Source organism: Alternaria dauci, chromosome 8 (assembly GCF_042100115.1).
Source record: "Alternaria dauci strain A2016 chromosome 8, whole genome shotgun sequence".
Taxonomy (NCBI): Eukaryota; Fungi; Ascomycota; class Dothideomycetes; order Pleosporales; family Pleosporaceae; genus Alternaria; species Alternaria dauci.
Window position 1 is genome coordinate 1,663,084 of NC_091279.1, and position 21,191 is coordinate 1,684,274.

Below are 21,191 nucleotides of genomic sequence, written 5' to 3' on the forward strand. Positions count from 1 at the left end.
AGAGTGACGCCAAACTGTCACGAAAATCTCCCACACACCCGGCGCCCGAGTTGCCGGTCTCTCGCTATCCGGTGGCTGGACCAAGTCCCACAACTATTGTGTTCTATCCTCGTAAACCCGCACTCCCAACAATTTCCAAACAGCGTAGCTGTGACCACTGACCCAAATTGGCCCGCCTCGCCAAAGCGGCAACACGTCATCCCTCCCACGTCTCCTCTGAGCCACGGGCTTCTCCCACTCTCCTTGCTGGAACCGTGAGACATCGTCTCTGCTCACAGCATGCGTTTTTGCATTTGCCGCCATCGTCCAAAATCCAATTACATGGCCCTGGTCGATCTTGTGCTTCAACCAGCCTTTGCCTTTGTTCTCTTCTGAGCTGCTGTCGAGAAGCGACAAAAGCTCGGTGCATGTATAGTCTGCTTTGCCTTTTGGTAGAGATGCGGAACTCAATTGCGTGCGATGAGCTGAAGTTGGGGTCTTGTCCACGATGATTGGAGACCAAAGAAATGGAAATGGCGCGTACATGAGCCGAAGAGATAAGCTTAGCAAGACTGCGACGGGGAAATCGAGGCCGATCGATATGCCTGCACGGAGAGCTGATCCGAAAGTAAGCCTTGGTGGAGACGTAGGCGTCGAGAAGTAGATCAAGTGTCTTTGAAAGGCGGTATATGTCGAGCGAGACATGGTTGCTAACTTGTTATGCTTTCGGAGAGTATGCGACGTGTAAAAGGCGTCGAGCGAGTGTATCCTCTCTCCGACCAGAAACCCATGGCCTAGTATTGGGAAGTCATGACGTCATGAAAGTCTAATGCAACAGAACAATACGATAGCATGAAAGGGTAGGTTCTTGGCTGCATCAATCGAAATTCTTGTTCCATCAAGGTCCAGGGCAATCGCGATAGAACTCATAGCTGCAGGACACTGTCGTGGAGCAATGAGACGAGACTTCCATTCACGGCTTGGGCATCTATCCGCCCAATCCACGCTGCGATTCTCTTATGTCTATATTCTCTCTCCAAGCTGGGCAAGAGTTTCTTTTCATGTTGTCTACAGCATTACCAAGCTTGCTACAAATGCGGCAATGATTGCACTGCCCACAGCACTGGGGGCAAGACCACCACACGCAGCTGCAACATAAGTAGGCATGGGCATGCCGGTTGTTGAAGCTGTGGTCCCATTGTCAGAGGTATTGTTTCCTACTAGGTCTGGGAACAGGTAGCTGGTGTTGGCATCTACAACAATCCAGTTACGCACCAAAGCCGTTCCGTTCATGACTGACTCCCACTGCTCCGCTGTGCATTGGCCAGGATCAAGAACGTAACACTGCGTGCCTTCGTCGACGATTGGTTTGTTGGTAATATTGGACACATCGCTTGGCCCCTCGGTTGCGTAGTCGGGATACTCGATTGTGGAGATGTTTCCGGTGCTGATGTGGCGGTTGAAAAGCGCACGTGTAAAGATCCTGTATGCAGTCTCGGGTTGGTAGGCTGGTACCTCATGGCCAGCTTCGTACACGCGTGTAAAAGACAAATTCCCGTACTGGCGCACTTGGCCGCCAATATACGTGTCGTTTACAATGACAGGCGCATACCCTGCATCAGCAAACAGGGTGGCGTTGTCGTAGGGGATAGCAAGGGAGAGCAGTTCACCGCCATACCCTATGACCATCGCGCAGAATCAGTACATGTCTCATGTTCAGTGTTTAGAGATACTACTCACAATTGCAGGCGTAGTCACGGTCACCATACACCAGCGTGACCTTGATGCCTTCGTCAAGAAGGTATGCAAGGTCTTCCTTCCAGCCTGGGCGTGGGTAGTCGCCGATGCCGCGGAACGCCCGCGAGACTGCCGAATTTGACTGAGTCCAGTTCAAGGGCACGCCTAGCCCCTGCTGCACATGAGGCTGGTTGAGCCAGCCCTGATACCACGGAGGTGGGAAGGCTGCAGCGCCAGGAGCAGAGATGTCGTAATAGTTGAGATCGGTGTCGAAGTACGGATCCCGAATGGTTTCGGAGCAAAATGTCTCTGCAGCCTCGCATACTTCGTTCACCGTCTCGTTGAATCCTTGATTGGTGGGGTCGTACACAAGACTCAGACTGCGACATTCTTCAATTTGGTCCAGACATCCTCCTTCGCGGTATAGGTTGTCGAGCACTTCTTCATAGCGCGACTCGTTGACAGCCTGTATACCGTAAGTGTTGTTGTATTGCATGGTTGGATAGGCCGGCCACTGCACGTAGCGGTCAATGCAGCCGTTGATGATAAGCAAAGTGTCTAGATGAAGAATATGAGTCTGGCCTGCTTCGCTCCAGGTTCCATTTTCTATCTTCTCATTCTGCTCCTGAAAGTAGGCCGCAAAAGCAGGTCCGTATCGACCTCCGTATGACTCAGTTGCAATTGAGATCCTGTCATCGTTCGGCTTGTGTTCAGGAAACTCCTGGAACCAGACTTGGGCGAAGTTCCAGAGGGCTCGTGCAGAATTCTCCGTACCGCGGGTAGTGAGATTGGAGTTTTCACTGAGATAGGTGCCGACGTAGAAGCTGTTGTTCTGTGAGGGGATATGACCACTTCCAAAGTCTACCACTTCAATATCGCCTGTGTCTAGATTGGTGGTGACGTTGACCAAGCTATCATAGCTCATGCCCACCTGGACGGGCTGGTCAAGGTATAGCATGTTGACTGTACAGTTTAGCTCTCTTGGTGTAAATTGAACGTGCGAATTCAGCTCATCTTACCCTCATTATTCCATGACCACTCATTGAGATACGTGCTATTGGAGTCGGCACCAATAAAGCAGGGCCCGTTCTCACGCAACAGTCCGACGAAAGAGCTGGAGCCAGGTCCGCCTCGATATTGTCAGTGCAATCGCAAGGATCCCTTATAGGTCGCCTACCGTTCATCCAGATGGACAGAGGCGCGTTGGCAGGGTCTTTTCTCGACTCGAAAAACCAAAAGTAGGTATTGATCTCATATGTCTGGTTTTCGACGCCTAGGTCGGCCAGTGCCCCAACCGGGATATGGACATAGCCTGAGAAGCTTCGCACGCCTTCTGTGGTTTCACAGATTTCGGTCTGGGGATAATTAGTGAACGATGCAAATACTGTACGAGTATCTGACCTGCCTCCTTGTACGAGATGCTAACTCCCTCATCAAGCTGCGATTTCAGAATCGTCACGCCTTCCGGCTTCGGAGGGAACTGGGCGTTGATAGCCCCGCTGAAAAGACCGATAGCGCCGAGCAACGAGAGTCCAAATGCACCCATGGTGATGATAGTCAACACACGGAGAGGCTTTCCTCGACACTCACTGGCACGTGTTGGTTCTGGGAGAGTACGTAGTCTGACTTTATACTAAGTCGCACCGCACCGGGGTCCATCGATCCAGCAAGTACCAAGGTTGCATGAGTTTACATGTCAGGTATCGAGCTTCCTGGTTAAGCTGTAGCGCGTAAACCGTTGCAGCAGCGCTGGACTGAGACGGCTCATTCATGAGGCCGAATTGCCGTTAGCGAAGTATAATAGGCGGGGAAGCATGCATGGCCAAGAGTGCCAAGGAGGCTTTTCGTCACTTGTCTGTTCGGCATTGTCTTGGTTGACGAGTAGACGGCTGAGTGGGGTAATGAGATTGTTGCTGGGAAGCGCATAGGGAAGGTGGTGAGGCGTGGGGCGATAAGATAGCCAAGGTTGTGGGCAACGAGAGCAAGACAAAGAGTATCCTTTGATTCGTTTGTGTATCTGCGCGGCCCAAATTCGTTGCATGATCTGTATGCAGCGACCAACATCGAGGCCAAGATGTACTTGTAGTGCAAGCAGCGCAAGCAATGCCGGGGCATTGCCAATGTGACTAGCGTGGCTGAGCATAGCGCAAACTCGTAAGACCCCTCCCCACTTCAACGCAGAGGATCGAGCGTTGCTGGCATCTTCCTAACCAACGCGGTTTTTTGCGGTGTTTAAATCTACCGAGGGAGTGGCATACAAGATATGTGGTAGCTATGCGGCAGTTGGTGCTAACGCCAGGTCGGAAACAATAAAGGCAAAAATGCTAGAGAAAACAGGCCTCCTTCAGATTCCCGAGGCGCCGCAGAACGCCAATCGCAAGTGTGGCCTCGACTAGACGCCGGCGCAAATGCAGATCGAGTTCAACTTGCAATGCAAAACAGTCCAGCTTCCAAACTTGGTTCCCGTACAACAAAACATTGGGTATCGATCAAAAGCCACCTCTCCAAGCCTAGACAGGCGCGCCCCAAGCTGCGCGCAGACGACGAGCGAGCTGTATATCTTTCTGTTGTATGGTGACGCGCTTGGCGTGGATAGCGCAGAGGTTTGCGTCGTGGAAGAGATTGACGAGGAAGGCTTCTGTGGCTTCCTGCAGGGCTACAATGGCCTGACTCTGCCATCGATTGGGGCCGTCCTCGGTTGTGACTGTCTGCGCAATCTCGCGGACCTGGGGTCATGTTAGTTGGGTGTCTCGGCAGCGTGCTTGGGCGGTAGCCACGTACGAGGCGCTGGAACGGAAGCTTCAACAGGAGCAGGTCGGTCGACTTTTGGTAGCGCTTGATCTCGCGGAGAGCGACGGTGCCGGGCTTGTAGCGCTTCTTGGCGCGATCTGGCGCCGGTCCTGCTTGTCCAACTGCGCGCATGTCAGCTCGGCCGCGCAGACTTGTCAGTTAAGGCGCAGGACGTACGTCGCTTGCCCGAGTCTCTCCTGCTTCCAACGCTCGATCTTCCGCCCCGCGACGGCCGCGCCTTGTTGCGCCTGACTGGAGATTTGGGTGACATGACTGGAATGAATCGAGGGAAAGGCTGCGCGGCGTGTCAGGACTTTGGGCGGATGTAACGCGTCGAGGAACGGTGCGTGCGGTGGGTGGGAGGAGGCAGGGCGCGTTCACGTCGCGTCGCGAAAAGTCGCGTACCCCAGAGCGCGTCGAGCACGGGATGGGACAGAGGGTCGCGGCTTGGGTGTGTGTCTTGCGGGCTGCGTCTGCGTCGGGGGATAGCGAGGAGGTGGCATGCAAGGGTCACAATGGCGGAGGAAGCACGGGCGCACTGCTCGTCCTGGTGTTGGTGAATGGAGTGGCTGGTCCGCATTCATGCACCGGGGGGGCAGACGCTCGGACCTTGTCAAGGTACGATCGCGTGCTGATTGGACTAGCGCCTTGGCGGACTGCCGGACAGGTTACGTAGCCACATGGGGGGTCCTGCTGCGTGTGCGGTCGGTCCATCTGTCGCTCGGAGTCTCGGAAAGTGAATGCGTCTGCAGAGCAACACCTGTCCCTTTGCTCCAGCCCGCCTGTTTCTGTCTCTTCCCATCCATCTTACCAGAGCAACCCACCATGGCGAATGTCTTGCAAGGAGGCGACGGCATGATGGGCGGAGGGGTCGGAGGCTTTCCGCTCGAGCAATGGTTCTACGAGATGCCCGTATGCACCCGCTGGTGGATGACGGCAGCGCTGAGCGCCAGCGTGCTGGTGCAATGCCACATCATCTCGCCCTTTCAGCTCTTCTACAGCGTGCGCACCGTCTTCTTCAAGAGCCAGGTGAGTCCAGCCCAATAGCCCACCCCCCGCTGCTTGTGTGCTCATGTCCGCTAGTACTGGAGACTACTCACAACCTTCTTCTACTTTGGCCCTCTCAGCCTCGACCTCCTCTACCACATCTTCTTCCTGCAGCGATACGCGCGACTGCTCGAGGAATCGTCCGGCCGCTCGACGGCTCACTTCGCATGGCTCCTCACGTTCGCTTCGACGCTCCTCCTCTGCATTGCGCCCATATTCTCCATGGCCTTTCTCGGCTCGGCTCTGTCCAGCACGCTCATCTACATCTGGAGTAGGAAGAACCCGGACACAATGCTTAGCTTCCTGGGGCTGCTGGTCTTCAAGGCGCCGTACTTGCCTTGGGTGCTGTTGGCCTTTTCGCTCATCATGCACGGGACGGTGCCCAAGGATGAAATGTGCGGCATTGTCGTCGGCCATAGTAAGCCACGCTCCCCTCGCACTCTAGTGTGTCGACTAATCATTCTCAGTATGGTACTATCTCAACGACATTTACCCGCCGCTTCACCACAACCACAGCCCTCTATATCCACCCGCCTGGTGGATCCGTCTGTTCGAGGGGCCTCCCGCTCCGGTAGAAGAGCTTGGTGGAGACGAGGCGCCGCTCGACACGGACGTCAACGGCAGCGGCGGGCACAACCCGGTCGAGGCTGCACAGCAACCACCACTGTGAACACGTGCATTTATATCTGGCGTTTGGCGAACACTCATGGCTTTGAGATACCCTAGCTGTCGTCGGTGCATTGGTAGTCTGCCTTGGTGTAAATACATGCACTAGACATTGACAACATCGCTTACCTTGCTCATCCTCTCACCTTGTGCTTATCTCCGTTGTGCCATGGCTGTCGCCCAATCAAAGCCCAAAACGTGCTCTTTGCCAGAAACACAAGTTGAGGACGTCTAGCCAGCTCCTGCCTGTCAGAGCGTAGAACCTTCCTATCCGGGCTAGCATCTCCGCAGAACGGCACAGCACCGCTGAAGCTCTACAGGGTCTCGGTCTAACACCGCAGCCATGCAACGGGCATGGCCGATATCGTTGGGGCCAGCGGCCGACACGAATTGCCATCGCGAGCTGCTTATAACACCGCGCGCCCTTTAGTGTGGGTGTCGCCAAACTCTCCTCCTGACCCTCACTACAGTCACTTCCGTCACAGGCCAGTCAAGCTCAAGGTTGTAGCATGGCGCCTCCCAAGTCACTTCTGCCTCTCCTCGCGGCCGTCCCCTATGCTTCGGCCTGGGGATCGCTAGGTCACACCGCAGTCGCTTACATGGCCCAAAACCTCGTCTCTCACAAGACGGCCAAGTTTGCCCAGACGCTCCTGAACGACACCTCGTCCGCATACCTGGCCAACGTGGCGACTTGGGCCGACAGCTACCGCTATGAGGCTGGAGGACAGTTCAGCTCTGTCTACCACTACATTGATGCGCTGGACAACCCGCCTGAAAGCTGCAATGTCGACTTTGAGCGAGACTGCCCTGAAGAGGGTTGCATTGTCTCTGCTATCGCCAACTACTCCAGCCGCGCTTTCCAGAAGTCGGTCGGCATTGCCGAACAGCAGAAAGCCCTCAAATGGATCATTCACTTCGTTGGCGACATTCACCAGCCCCTGCACGTAGAGAACATTGCCGTCGGAGGCAACCTCATCAACGTCACCTTCAACGGCGCGCGCACGAACCTCCACTCCATCTGGGACACGGCGATCCCGCAAAAGGCATACGGCAACTTCTCTCAAGCCAATGCACTGGCTTTGGCCAACAATCTCACCGCCGAGGTCAAGCACGGCCAATTCAAGAAAGAGAGCAAGACGTGGCTCAAGGGTCTGAAGGCCAAAGATGCAGTTGGCAGCTCCATGAGCTGGGCGCGTGACGCCAACAAGTTCGTTTGCTCTACTGTCCTCCCTAACGGTCCTGATGCAGTGTTTGGACAAGAGCTATCCGGAGCCTACTGGGACACCGCTATCCCAGTCGTCACCAAGCAACTTGCAAAGGCAGGATACAGGCTGGCTGCCTGGCTCGATGCGCTCGTTGAGCTCAATGAGAAGAAAGGTCACGGAAAGTGGGTACGGGAAGAGAAGAGAGCAGTCAAACTTCAGCCATGGCAGGAAGAGGCAAGGCGGGCACGACGTGACTTTGGGCCCGACTGTGGATGCAGTGAAGAGCATGCACACTAAGGACTTGGGTACGGGCGTGGGGTGGAATTGTAAACTCGAAGCATGTAGAGTGAATGGCGGGAAGTCGAGACGACCATGATGATGATGAGACATTTCGAGAGCCATGGGGTCAATAACAGGATAATAGTACAGTGCATACTCCCTACCGCGTTACCATCCTCAACATCGCTGAACTACAATGATATGCAGCTGTAGCACAACCCGAGTGCCGTGCTTGTTGTTTAAACTCAATCGGACAGGACCCAAGTGCTGGCACGTGGTCCGGTTACTCAGCACCTGCCGGTGTTTCGGACTCTTCCCGCGTGCCGTCCACATCTCCCCGTTCACCGAACATGTATCCACTGTGATCCACCGGCGAGTGTCTGCGATGGGCAGGCTTCCAGCGATGCGAGCATGCGACAGATGCCATGTCGTCAAAGAGAAATGTAAGCGCATCCCTGGCCAGGATGCGTGCGAACGATGCCTCCGACTCCGGAATTCATGTCAGACGCTGCGGCCGGTCGGCACAGCCGGTCGCAAACCTCGGTACCAGCGCAATGGGGATACCACACACCGTCAGCTACACACGGCTCGCAGCGATAGTAGCCTTTCTGTTGCTGCTTCCTCGCCACAATGCCCAGCCTCGGCCGCCATCCCAGCCTCGCCGGATTGGGACTTGGCACCCCTGCCCAGGACTCCGTCTTCACTCGCGGACTTGACCGAGCGTGAATTGTACCTTGTCAACTGCGTCTCTCAAGGCAGACCGCGCATCGACCAGTTCCTGGTTGCTTCAAGCTTCCGCGTCGCCCATCACAAAGCTTTTGCGCAACAGCTCTACAACGCCACTGTGTGGGTCCAGGACTCGCTGATAGCCACTGCAGCTCTTCTGGCTTTCGAGTACGAGACTGGTCCCAATCATGAGGACCGCATCATCGGCCACAGGCGCGCAGCTTCTGCGATCTCCACATTGCGGTCTGTCAAGGCTATCGACCCTGGAGACCTTCCTACCGTTCTGATGCTTGCGGTGAGTGCAATCACCTTTGCGCTGCATATTTCTGGACAAGCATGGGAAATTTGTCGGCACAGTCTCAACCTCATCAAGCCCGTATACGAATCGACAATGGATCTTACTTCGGATTGCCTTGCCTTTGTAATTTGTCTTGTTCAAGCCGAGACTGAAGAGTGCATCCTACGGGGAGAGGTACCAACTCTACGATTCACAGCTCAAGGACTCGACGACGTCGTTGATCGATACTTGGGCATTGCGTCGCCCATGCTGTCGTACCTCTACGATGCCTGTACAATCGCTCACACGCTACGTCATGAAAAACAACTTGATATCTCCATAATCATGCAAGCTCTAGATGCGATCGAGCTGGCCGTGGAGGCATGGGAACCAAGAATGCCCGAAGGCCATACCACTCGCTTCTTGCAGGAGGAAGTGGTCAGTATACTGGCTCAAGCCAGATTATATCGTTGGTCCGTGTTACTCATCGCACACCGACTGCGACATCCATACGGCGCGGCTGCAGCAAGAGGGACGGCCATCTCCAACGCGATCCTACAAGAGCTGTGTCTGACGCTCCAGTTCACCGGGCGTTCAGTGCCAGGCGCTACCGTTCCATACATGTTTGCTTGCTTTGAGTTGATCGATCCCGTCGAACGGAAAGTGGCTCTTGACAGAATTGACGCTGTAGTCGAGTTCTCGAAAGAGTCGCGGAGCAAGATCAAGAAACAGTTGACAGCATTTTGGATCATCAAAGACAACACAGATCAAATCCATTGGAGCAACATGATATCATGGCTTCCTCATTAACATATCTGGCGATGGAAACGAAATTCTCCGAGCGTTCCGTGGCTTTGTATACATTGACCAAATGCAGCTTGCCATGCTTCAATGCCTTTCTGGATCTGGGCATTCTGAAGACAGCCATTCATTGGCTCCGCTCAACTTCTTTGAGCAAGCAGGAACCTTACTCGAGTGTTCGGTGGGCCGGCTGTCGCATCGCCATGCGCTTGTACCTCTTCGCCGTCGCGATCCTAATTCTCTTGCCCCACACGAGCAGGGGAATAAGAAGCAGCAGAATGGCAAAACAAAAGGCCGCCGTAATGATACACACATTTTGCAGCCCCGTATCCTTCGTCCAGGGTGTGACTGTGAAAAGAATGATGACGGCAAATAGGTTCCGGACAAAGACGATGCCTATCATGACGTCTCCGAGAATCTGAGGATTGGATCATCAGCAAATGTGGTGCGTTCACGAAGCGCAGCGCTGCCGACTCACTTCTTGATAGCAGTCTGTCACATATGCCAGAGCGATACCGCTGGCCAATACGAAAGTGAAGCCGAACAAGCCGAACCCCACGGCCAATACCATCCAATGCACGCCCTAGCCGAGCAGTTAGTACACAGCATCATCTATTGCGAGCTCTCAACATACCCTCGCCAACGCCAACCCGAACATTAGAATTCCGGCTGGAAGCAGCAGTGCCGAGGCAAGAGCGAGCCATAGTCGCATTTCCGGTTCGTATACTCCGCGATTCCGTCTGGCAAACCACATGATAGATTTATCGTTCAAATAGCCACCGACGAAAAATCCCAGAAACGAGCCAGTAAACGGGGCAATGTTCATGAGTCCTACTCCAGATGGCCCAAAGTTATACGGCAGTTGCAGCAGGTAGACTGCCTGTAGCGACGACATCAGTGCCAAGCACGCCAGCACTGTGCCATACGTGAGAGCAGCGTAAGCGACTGCTGGAAAGGTGGTCAATACTATGATTGGCTGGTAGAAATGGTGGCCAATCGGTTCCTTGGACGGAGTAAAGAGCGCCAAGCGCTGGCGATATGTCTTTCGTGGCAAGGTCGTGTCAATTCGAGATTGCACCCGCTCCATACCACTAGCTTTAGTGTCTCCTTTGACATCTGCAACCTTCTGCGACTCCGAATCGGCATGCAAGGTCTCCAGTCCACCTGAGCCGAAAGGACCATGGGGTACACTGCGGCCGTTGAGGACGGGCACATACTTTGACTCTTCGAAGAACAGTAAGACGAGCGCGAGATTCAACGACAGGAAGATTGTGCACCACCACCAGATCCACCTCCAACCCTGGGATTCCACTATGAAGCCAGAGGCCACCGGGCCAAGGGATGCACCTACGGATGTGAAGACGAGGTACCACGCGTTCATGGTTCCATGTTGGTGCACAAAGTACAGATCGGCAATGGTAATCTGAACAACAGCCTCACTGATGGCACCCCCAAGACCAGCAAGGAAGTTGCTGCCCATCCAGTCACCGTACGTCCTAGTCTTGGCCTGCCAAATCACCGAACTCAGTTGCAGCGCTGAGCTGACCAGGTAAAGTGGCCGTCGCCCAAACTTGTGTACGAACGGCATGAAGATCATGCAGCCGATTGCGAGTCCAGCACAACTCATAGCGACTCCGTTGTTCAACTGATTGACGGAGAAGTACAGTTCGCGCATGAGAGAACCCCAGGATGTTGTGCCTGTCTGCAACTGTACAAAGGTCCAAAGCACGAAAAAGCCAACTAGGCCAAAGTTGACAGTCTTTCGCAGTTGGCTCCAGTTCAAGGGATCGTCTGGATCAGAGCTAGGCACTGGGTGGAGGATGAGGTCGGATGTGGGTGTTGTCACTGGGAATGGGCTGTCAGTGTGCCATCTCATCGACCACAAACGAGAAGTCTTACTGTCCTCCAGCCGTATAGTGCCAGGCGCCCAGAAGTTTCCACCCTCTTCTCTAAGAGAACTCGAATCGGCCATCGTCGTTGGGAGACGTTGATTAAGATAGATTCAATGCGGAGAGATGTCGACTACAGGCATCGAGCTTATTGGACGATAACCATCCTTATCGTTCTCCACAGCTTCTCGCGTATATATATTATATCAAACCCTCAGGCGGATCCATTCCGCTTTGTTGCCTTCCGCGTATCTCCATCCTGGACCCCGGAATGCACGTTCCCGCTCGTCAACGGGCCTAATCGAACGAATCGTGTAACGAACAACCCCCCGGCTTGGCGTTGGCGGCTGTGGGGTAGTGGCACGCTAACAATTGCCGCTCAGACACGAAATGAATGCACGTACTCACCAGCAAGATACCAAGACCGTATCACGCTATCAGGAAGACGGAATTATGGCCCCACGTTCATGATCCTCGGTAATGTCCTACGGCAATTGAGGGTACAGCTAATGTACATATTTAGGGGGTGCCGATGCTCAACACGATACGTATAAACGCGTCTATCCTTGGTACAATCAAGAGCACTAGGTTTCACTGCTCACTCTGATATGGCTGTCACAGCATGGGAAATCAAGGTTGCGGCCAAACGACAAGCTAGTCGCGACAAGATACCAGAAAAATGGCTTCTCCCGACATCCGTCACGCACTCACTTCAAGTACCGCTTTCAGACCATCCAACTCGAGTAATGGAGATGGACATTCCCCGGAAGTCGGGCATCTTGGACGAGAAAGAGCTCGATATAACTGAGAAGTTTACTGTTGAGGAACTGTTACAACAGCTCAGAATGGGCGTGCTATCGTCACTAGAAGTCACGATAGCGTTCTCCAAAAGAGCGGCCATAGCACAGCAGCTGGTCCGTTCGGCCTCTCTCCACATGTTTACATGTTCACTAACATAATACCCAAGCTATCTTGTCTTACCGAAACATGTGTTCCCGAAGCACAGGACCGAGCACGCTTCCTCGACGCTGAACGAGCTGCCGGCCGCATCGTAGGCCCCCTTCATGGTTTGCCAATCAGTGTCAAAGACGGGTTCCAGATCGCCGGCACAGCGGCGACCATTGGCTTTGTCTCTTTCCTAGACCATGCCCTATCTGAAAAGAACTCGCCACTGGTGGAGATCTTGATGGAGCTGGGCGCCGTCATGTATGTCAAGACTAATATCCCGCAGACGCTTATGGCAAGTCATCTCTCTTACGTCAACCTTGAGAAGATTGGTGATCTAACATTGCATAGACTGCAGACTCACACAACAACATCTTCGGGCGCACGTTGAACCCTCACAACACTACTTTGACGGCAGGAGGATCCAGTGGAGGAGAAGGTGCACTGGTTGCATTCCGAGGATCGCTCCTTGGTATTGGAACAGACATCGCAGGTTAGTGAATGTCTCTGGCTATAGCAACTACGACTACTAACCAATGCCAGGCTCTATCCGTATACCGTCCCTTTGCTGTGGCACATATGGCTTCAAGCCTTCTACTGCACGCATTCCATATGGTGGCCAGCCTTCTCCAGTTCGAGATGGCATGTCCTTCTTTGAACCATCTGCTGGACCAATAGCAAGCGACATCCGGGCCCTGAACCTCTTATGTCGGTTAGTTTTGTCCATGCGGCCGGCCATGTACGACGCCACCGCTCTAGATGTCCCCTGGAGAGATTTGGAACTATCGCCGTATGTGCCGAAACTAAGATTTGGCCTTTTGACCGAAGACCCAGCCTTCCCATTACATCCACCCGTCAAGAGGGCACTTGCTCAAGCTGTAGGTGCTTTGGAAGCCAAGGGCCACCAAATCGTTCCAATATCGCCGTCGCGCGCACAAGTCTCCAATGCGCTAGCGCTCGCGTTTGCTTATTTTGGACTCGACGATCCCCCAGCGCATATAGCCGCTAGTGGTGAGCCACTCGTACCATCAGTCATTCAAGCTATGCAAGCCTTTGGCGCATTCAGATGTGATTTCCTGAATGACTGCGAGGGGCTGCAAGGCATTCCGAGGGTGGCGGCACTGAATGTGAAGAGGCAGTCTATCGCGGATGAGTGGAGAAAGGTGTGGAGGGAAGAGAGACTGGACGCGGTGATCGGACCGGCGGCGCAGAGTACTGCAGTTGCGCACGATACCTACGGGTTGCCACCGTATACGTTGCTGCTGAACGTACTGGATGTAAGTGGGAACCAAGCATCAGTAGATGTTGGGACAGCATTACTGACGCCTGTTTCAGTATCCCGCGTGCGTCCTGCCTTTTGGCAGAGCGTCGTGCGCTCTGGATCCTGAGCCTCTCATCATGAGGCCTGGTCAAGTTGGTCCAAATTGTAAGTCGCTGTCTTTTCGCTCAATACGGTGTTGAAATGCAAGCTAACATGCCTGGCGTGCAGACGATCCCAAGCTCGTACACGGCGCACCGACCTCGATCCAGGTCTTCACGAACAAGATGCGCGACGAGGAATGCCTGCAGATGGCCATTATCGTGGATGAGTGCTTGAGGGCTGTGTAAGCACACGCAGGACGGGGCTCTCCAATCGAGACATTCCCAGATATAAGCACCTCACATCGTCAACATGATGCGGATACAGTCGACGCAGATTCTTCATGGAAGTTGAGGCTGAGATTGGCATATTGAGGCGCATTGTGCCAACGCTCGTTCTCCCTTTGTGCTCAAGACCATGTCTTCACTCACGATGCATATGCGGTCAGGATACATGTTGTACAGCGGTGACTCAGACGACAGACCCAGTGAACCAAAGCCATACAACCAACCGTTCCCCAAAGCTCAAACCCAATGATTTTCGCGATACAGTAGGCCTCCCAAGAGACTGAAAAAGCGACTTTACACTCTCGTGGATGAATGACCTGTTAGAGAATGAAACACCAGAACGAGCCGACGCCCCTCCCAAGGCCACCTCATCTGACCGTAATGAGGCCAACCTCCGCTGGGTGGATCGGGAGCATGCGATCGCGCTGCTTGCCGAGATCCGACTGTCGACACAGAAATGGGAAAGGCATAATCGAGCTCTGCTGATGAAGCTGGATCTAGAGCTGGTCTAGGCGCAGGGGAGCTAGTGATACGGAAAGACAAGTGGTGTGATTAGTCACATATCAAGAAGTCCTACAGTTGCTCTCGATCACCCATGTGCAAAGAGCAGGATGTGTAGTGTAGGTTGTCATTTCTATCTTCCTCCAATCCTGTCCATCACTTTGTCCATCTTTGCCGTGCACATTTGGTCGTCTCGTTCATGTTGCTCTCATCCTCTCCATCACGTTGTCCACCTTTGCCGTGCACATCTGGTCGTCTAGTCCTCCATATCCTCCGTTCCACACACTAATCCAACGAGATCGGATCATCTAGGCGCTCAGTGTAGCCGCCGCGCGTGCCGTCATCCTTTGTCAGCTTCGTCCTCGCCTCGTACAGCATGTATACGTTGTGGTAGGTCGCCTTCGGATTCTTGGTGCCCAGGACTTCCATCCTCGCTTTGGCGTAGCGATATTCATTCGCCCACTGACCCTGGGTCATCCCGATTGCGTACCACCACGTTGGTGCGAGACCGCCAATATCCTGCGTAGTGTCGAAAACGTTCGTCGGTTCTTCGCCTTCTGCAAGCCTAAGGTAGAGAACTTTCACCGCGTCGTCCATCATGTCTTCGAAAGCTTCATCCTGGGTGACGTTGCACTGTCGACGGATCGCGTCGCGGTGGGCAGTGAGTAAAGCACGCGCGGTCTTCCTTGCCTGTGCGGAGTAGACGCGATGGTCTTCGAGAGTGGATATCCCAGGGTTTGCAGTGGTTCCGGTCGTCTTTGGTGAGAAGAGGCGGGCGATGAGTGCCATGCATTCATCAGCGTATACGACCTTTTCGTGCATGAGATCGAGCACGTTGTCATTGCTGACAGCCGCATTGAGTAGCCATGTAAGGTTTTCATCTATCATTGCCATGAGGCGCCTGTCGTTAGGGTATTTCGATTGCATGTACTTGATCATGTCGTCGATGACATCCGGGTAATCTCTGTCTTGAGAATGCTTCTCATAAAGCGTTTAGACGGTCGTCATCTCCACGTCGATAGATGCAATTTGCTTGTCCTTAAGCTGAATGCTTCTGGCGTGCTTGACGAACAGCTGCTGGAGAGCATCCAAGATCTGGTCGCGGTCGCTTCTTGGGTCAGCCATGGCTGGGGTGTGGTGGAGGTAGAGTTGTTGTAAGGCGTAGATATATCAACCTCGCTTGATTGTGGTGAGAGAAGAGTTGTTGTAAAACGTAGATATGTCAACCTCACTTGACTGTGACCACGAGGTGAGAGAAGACGCACGGACATTGAAATTCACAGCTGCAATCGGGACTATCGAGCTAGTAGATTTGGCCAATACCAGCGACAGGAGCATCAAAATGGTTGTCACAAGAGAGACGGCACTTTCAGGGAGCAGCCAAAAGCGTTTGCCGTGATGGAATCGGCATTCCAGTGAACGCAGGCAGTGAGCTGGGGAGTAGTACTTTTATTGTCCTACGAACTTCTTCGAATGAAGTAAAAACATCGAATCATCTGGGTGAACCGCATGTGGATCCACGTCTTGGCCTAACACTTCTTCTCCTTGGGCGGCCATGCCTCCAAATCCCGCCTGGCTCGAAGGAGACGGATAGAAGCTGCTTCTTCGTAGCTCTTCGCCGCACCCAGTCGCAGGGCCGCGGCCTCAGACTTGTGTGCTTCAGCCTGTGCCGATAGAACTGCCGATCGCGCCTCGAGCTCAGCGGCCTGTGTCGTCTTTTGCGCAGCGAGGGAGTCCAGTTGATGCAGCTGGAAGGTGGCCCAGAGGCGATGTAGGGCATCAGGGAGGTCGTCTTCGTTCGTGTCCATCAGCTGTGCGATCCACCTTGTTCCACCGTCTGCAAGTTTTAGGTTGGTGTCCACGGGTTGGTTGGAGTGCTATGCGACTCACCATTCTCGGACATGGGCCTGTGGGAAGAGAGCCGCTCATACGAAACATCTCTGGGGATTTCACTCCTGGCTTGCTGGCCCGCACATGGTGGTGTTTGCTCGTCTTACTCCCATCGAGGTTTGTAAAGAGCTGTACACTGCACACATAGTAAACAGCAAAGGCATACTCATCCGAATGACCATGGCCGACAATGCCTGCAAGAAAGACTCACCATTCACCACGACTTTCTTGCCAAATGCGATTAGACCCACGTTAAACAAGGTGACCCCGAGCTTTGACCTGCGCTGAGTAACAGGTCACGTGCAGGAGTAGAATACTTCTACAAGCTAGCCGCACATTGCACAGGTCTTGCCTATTTTGTGCTCATCACCTCCACAGCGGGCAAATGCATGGAAGTATCTCTCCACGATGACCAACTCCGTATACAGCCATGCGATACCTGCAAGCAGGTGTACTCTTGCATGTGCGCCGCCGCACATTCTCCGATTCAATTTGCTACAGCGTTCGTCGTGTTAATGGAGATCTGCAAGCCATCGAGACCTTGAACAGGCTCGTCCAAATCCAGCAGATCGACGCTACTGCGAGTTTATCGACCAAGCGGACTCACCAAACGATTACCCAGAGAACGATCCAGTACCACTCTTCCAACAAAACATCAACGACAACATTCAGCAGAACGATGGCCGCCAAGAACTCAGCTCAGACGTTGGCAGCCATCCACCAACCTCTGTTTCCGATTTCGACACGATTCCCCAGCCAGCAGGGCAACAACGACCACCAATCACAGGAAGAGCACGTGGGAGACTGTCAGAACCACCATGAATGTCTCGCTCTGCTTGAGGCCAGTCTAACTGCAGTTTACCTGCAGCCATGACCTGAGCAATGTTATGAGAACATTGCCGCCACTGGCAAGATCAACAGCTGGTACGAGGACAAGCTCCCGTGGGTCCTGATCAAGTCAACCACTCGGCCAACCACTCGGCCGCTAAAGTCTGACGAGATCCCAGAGGAACTGCGCCAGACGTTCCCGCTGGTGGTTGGTGAGGGGTCATTCAACAGCAGCTCCTACGGACTGCACCAGGGTGTAGCTGACGACCACATCTGCATGGCGGAGTTGTTGACCGCCGAAGGATGCAAAGACGTGGGGTGTGAATTCCAGCACCTCCCGCCGCGCAGTGCACATATTCAACTTTACCTAACTCTTGGTGAGTTGGGCCAAAAGTTCGTCTATAACGTAGTGAAGAACTTCATCGCCAAGTACCCTCTCTACAGGCATAGGTAGGGGCCTGTTATACGGCGACGGCCAATTGGCACCCCAGCGACAAGCATCCCGGCGTACTACCGAATAGGCGCCCTGGCGACCAAGCGCTTGACAGTACACAACGATGTGCACGTGGAGAACCTACGCACATCAGTGATCGGGGACTTGCTTTCCCATTGGGATTATTTGAGATCGCTACAGGGCTGCATGACAATTCCCCATCTATCAAAAACCTCAAGAGCACACAGCTTAACGACCCCTAAGCCTTTGAAGCTCAACCAAGTCCAAACAAAGAAGCCTGCCGCGACCACGTCCTCTGGACTACCGCCAACCTCCAGGATCGCAACTGCAAGTGCTCCAGCCAACCCAGCTCACAGCTTGCCGATACCCGGCTGGCTTCTACAGTATGAGATACCCAATTATCCATGCAACATAGTTAACAATAAAACAGCGTCCCCCCAGAAACCTCCCACGCCTAAATCGATGACCGATGCTCGATAGAGCGACAACCAAGCATTCCGATAAGCAGCTCAAAAGCGCTGCACTATCTCCCAACCTAGAGAATGTGCAGGCTTCCCTGCAAAATGTCATCGGGCAGACGATGACCACTGCCACCAGTGTAGATGGCACCCAAACAGTTGACGTTGCGACCTTCGACTATCACAACGCTACTCTACCCCAGTTGCCATGGGTCCCCGCACATACAATGCAAGGTCGACACCTGCACCAAGTTGTGATCGACGGCCGCCGCACGTTTATCGGATCCGGACTCACGAACGGCGGACCTGGTGCATGGAGGTGCACAAAGGAGCACGCCTGGGAAGAGGTCTGGAACTCCTCGAAGCGCAAGTCTTGTGGCTTCTGTGCAGGAGGGATAGGCAAGCTGAGAGGAGCCGAGTCTCGTGCTGCCTGGGACCTGCCTGAGCATCAATGGGCAACATTCACGGGCACGATGACCTTTATGCCTGCTTGCGATCCCGCAAATGAGACGAATGAACCCGCAGGAAAACACATCTCGCAGAAGCAAGCACGTATGCGATATCTGATTTCACGCCAGTTTCCTGGCGCATCCCACACTGGTCCGTCAGATGGAGGACCTCATCAGTTCGGAGGACGTTACAGAGCACACAACACGCAGGGCTGGCGAGTATGTCGCCCAGTTTACTGCGTCTCTTCGTGGTGCCACCCCAACCGTCGATAAACTGACTCCAAGGTTTGAGGCCAGACACCAACAAGTGTTCTGAATAAACCTGATCAGCGACCCCAAGTTTCACAGCAACCAGAGCGTATTCTTGCGGGGATTTATCGCACTCTGGTTGGTGTACGATCCTGTTGCATCTCTGGATCACAAAGATATCTTGCCATACATCGAGCTCATGACGACCATGTACAACGGCAAGCAGTTGGTAGTGGAAGTTAGCAAGCAAGCGAAGACGGGGACTGTATTTTCCTAACACGTGGACGGCCGAGATGATGGACATGGGCGAGGAGAGGTTGACTTTGGAGGAGCAATACAGGCATCTCGTAGGTATTGAAAGTGTAGCGTCGCTTTTCGGTCCCTTGAGAGGTCTACTGTATCGCGATTATCATTGGGTTCACGTAGGTATTGATACAACGTGAAGTCAGCATGCCTGGTAGTTAGTCATGGGAAGGATACTACTCTTTGTCACCAATTGCACATCACGGATCTCACATATGGTTGCCTGTTCTTGATCAGCAGTTACAAGTAGTCTCGTCTCCATCTGCCCACTTTCATGATTGCCCATTGCCTTCTTCGAGATCATTAATCACTGCACAGTTTCCACAACAAGGCTGAGAAGTCCGGCGAGTAGTTCCCGGAAGTGGAGTCATTTCAGATCCTGGGTGGTTGGTCGAAACAAACTAGTCGTGAATGAGCGACAAAGAGGTTGATCCAAATTCTTCATTAATCACAATATCAGCAGGCTATGCCTAGGAAAGACCTAGCTTTGCGATCGGACCGAGCATCGCTCTCGATCGTTACCGTGACCGTGTTCGTCTGCATGATATGGTCGCCCTCGTATGCTGTCATCTGATGCGCTCTTCCCATCTCTTGATCGTCCAATATACCCCTCTGACTGTAGTCGTCTCCATCGTCCTCGATGACGGTCCAACGCCCCTCTTTCCCTTTGCCCACGGCGTGTACGGTCGTGGTAGTTGTAGAGTGTTGGCTTTGGTTCAGTCTCGACAGCGGCACGCTGTTATTGGTTCGGGTATGCGAGCGCGAATAGGAAGAGATGGTTTCCTTGAAGAAGACGCGAAGAACGGGGATGGAGGCGGCGATGATGGCAGTCGCTGTCTCAACGGCAGTCCAGATGGTGAGCTCTTTGCCGTTGTAGGAAAAGTCCTTTTGCCGGAGTTGAATTACGTATACGCCTTTCACGATTGCACAGACGCCAGATCTAAAGCTTATTGTTAGCATTCTGATGCCGCTAGCCAGAAGGGCTATCTTGACGGCACTCACAATACACCCATGCTCATCGCAATACCCACTCCAATCTTCTCGCGAAGTCTTAGCTGTAATCCCCATATAAGATACCATGGCAAAAGCGCAAGCGCAAAGTCTGCCGCAGCACACCACGCAGCATTAAATATCCCATAATTGACAGAGCCACGCGGATCCCAGCAGGTCCCCGGAATAGTATCGTTCCAAGCCTTCTCCATCGGGTGGCACTGGACCCATGTGGCCAGCGCACTTGGCAGCATTATAAGAAAGAGAGTGACAATGCAGAACCATACGAACCAGCGCAGGTAGCTTGTCGTGAGGCGGAGTAGGGTGACACCAAAGGAGATCTTCGAAAAGGTCGAGGCGAAACAAGAAATCGACGCGGCGACGGACATTCCGAGAGCAATCGTGGGGAGATGTTCGAGCGGAATATCTTCTGTTCGCTTCCCAAATCCTAGCAGTTGCCCTGCCTGGGTAATGGCGGCCTGAGCCAGCAGGAGGATCTGTTCGCACAATGTCAGCGAAGTCTTGATCAGGATGGGAAATCAACATACCCAAGAAACGGCTAGGATGTGATCATCCCACCAAAAACCTTGTTTGCGACTTGTCTTTGCATAGAACCTTATGCCCAAAAAGCCACCGCTCAACACTGTCAACATCCATGTTACACCAGCAATCACAGGGCCATTGTCTGGCACGCCCATTTCAGTGCGCTCAGTCTGGAGGACCACCAATTTTTATCAGCCAAAGGGAGTGTGCGGTCATGCGTGGTGAGCGTCCATGTGATGATCGTCGAGAGAAGCAAAGACGGATTGTGGGGGATGGAGTGGAAATCATAAAGCAGGATCAGCCCAGGCACTTTCAACACGGCCCCAATCATACCCAACGCCGGTTGAACATCATCTCGGCATTCGCCGTATCCTAGGGCGGAACGGAAAATTGGTAGTAACGCGATGCTGGGACGCCCACTCGACACGCGACATGGCGTGTTTGGAACTGGTACACTAGAAGCATGCCCTCGGGAAGTGGAGTCGGATCAGGCTAGTGTGCCACAAGCACTACACATCTTCCTCGTGTCTAGCAATGG

At 53.6% G+C, this 21,191-nt stretch overlaps 9 protein-coding genes across 9 annotated transcripts; 3 read left to right on the forward strand and 6 right to left on the reverse strand.

Moving 5' to 3' along the window:
* Positions 1–1,047: 1,047 nt before the first annotated feature.
* Positions 1,048–3,262, reverse strand: ACET3X_008497 (uncharacterized protein; the record flags this gene model as incomplete). The annotated part of the gene is made up of 5 exons (XM_069454677.1): positions 1,048–1,658; positions 1,720–2,679; positions 2,736–2,846; positions 2,894–3,071; positions 3,122–3,262. The coding sequence occupies 5 exons, from the start codon at positions 3,260–3,262 to the stop codon at positions 1,048–1,050; spliced, it is 2,001 nt and encodes a 666-aa protein (XP_069304099.1).
* A 964-nt stretch (positions 3,263–4,226) lies between these two features.
* Positions 4,227–4,777, reverse strand: ACET3X_008498 (uncharacterized protein; the record flags this gene model as incomplete). Its single annotated transcript, XM_069454678.1, has 3 exons — positions 4,227–4,442; positions 4,498–4,628; positions 4,684–4,777. 3 exons carry the CDS (start codon positions 4,775–4,777, stop codon positions 4,227–4,229), a joined length of 441 nt encoding a protein of 146 aa, XP_069304100.1.
* A 554-nt stretch (positions 4,778–5,331) lies between these two features.
* Positions 5,332–6,223, forward strand: ACET3X_008499 (uncharacterized protein; the record flags this gene model as incomplete). Its single annotated transcript, XM_069454679.1, has 3 exons — positions 5,332–5,535; positions 5,590–5,971; positions 6,021–6,223. 3 exons carry the CDS (start codon positions 5,332–5,334, stop codon positions 6,221–6,223), a joined length of 789 nt encoding a protein of 262 aa, XP_069304101.1.
* A 505-nt stretch (positions 6,224–6,728) lies between these two features.
* Positions 6,729–7,721, forward strand: ACET3X_008500 (uncharacterized protein; the record flags this gene model as incomplete). The annotated part of the gene is made up of 1 exon (XM_069454680.1): positions 6,729–7,721. One exon carries the CDS (start codon positions 6,729–6,731, stop codon positions 7,719–7,721), a length of 993 nt encoding a protein of 330 aa, XP_069304102.1.
* Positions 7,722–9,673: 1,952 nt separating this feature from the next.
* Positions 9,674–11,479, reverse strand: ACET3X_008501 (uncharacterized protein; the record flags this gene model as incomplete). Its single annotated transcript, XM_069454681.1, has 4 exons — positions 9,674–9,925; positions 9,986–10,090; positions 10,142–11,352; positions 11,407–11,479. The coding sequence occupies 4 exons, from the start codon at positions 11,477–11,479 to the stop codon at positions 9,674–9,676; spliced, it is 1,641 nt and encodes a 546-aa protein (XP_069304103.1).
* Positions 11,480–12,142: 663 nt separating this feature from the next.
* Positions 12,143–13,949, forward strand: ACET3X_008502 (uncharacterized protein; the record flags this gene model as incomplete). Its single annotated transcript, XM_069454682.1, has 6 exons — positions 12,143–12,310; positions 12,364–12,636; positions 12,693–12,834; positions 12,885–13,618; positions 13,677–13,767; positions 13,831–13,949. The coding sequence occupies 6 exons, from the start codon at positions 12,143–12,145 to the stop codon at positions 13,947–13,949; spliced, it is 1,527 nt and encodes a 508-aa protein (XP_069304104.1).
* An 825-nt stretch (positions 13,950–14,774) lies between these two features.
* ACET3X_008503 (uncharacterized protein) lies at positions 14,775–15,614 on the reverse strand (the record flags this gene model as incomplete). Its single annotated transcript, XM_069454684.1, has 2 exons — positions 14,775–15,453; positions 15,562–15,614. The coding sequence occupies 2 exons, from the start codon at positions 15,612–15,614 to the stop codon at positions 14,775–14,777; spliced, it is 732 nt and encodes a 243-aa protein (XP_069304105.1).
* Positions 15,615–16,018: 404 nt separating this feature from the next.
* ACET3X_008504 (uncharacterized protein) lies at positions 16,019–16,392 on the reverse strand (the record flags this gene model as incomplete). The annotated part of the gene is made up of 2 exons (XM_069454685.1): positions 16,019–16,326; positions 16,380–16,392. 2 exons carry the CDS (start codon positions 16,390–16,392, stop codon positions 16,019–16,021), a joined length of 321 nt encoding a protein of 106 aa, XP_069304106.1.
* Positions 16,393–19,576: 3,184 nt separating this feature from the next.
* On the reverse strand, positions 19,577–20,808 carry ACET3X_008505 (uncharacterized protein; the record flags this gene model as incomplete). The annotated part of the gene is made up of 3 exons (XM_069454686.1): positions 19,577–20,060; positions 20,123–20,607; positions 20,659–20,808. The coding sequence occupies 3 exons, from the start codon at positions 20,806–20,808 to the stop codon at positions 19,577–19,579; spliced, it is 1,119 nt and encodes a 372-aa protein (XP_069304107.1).
* Between the last annotated feature and the right edge of the window lie 383 nt (positions 20,809–21,191).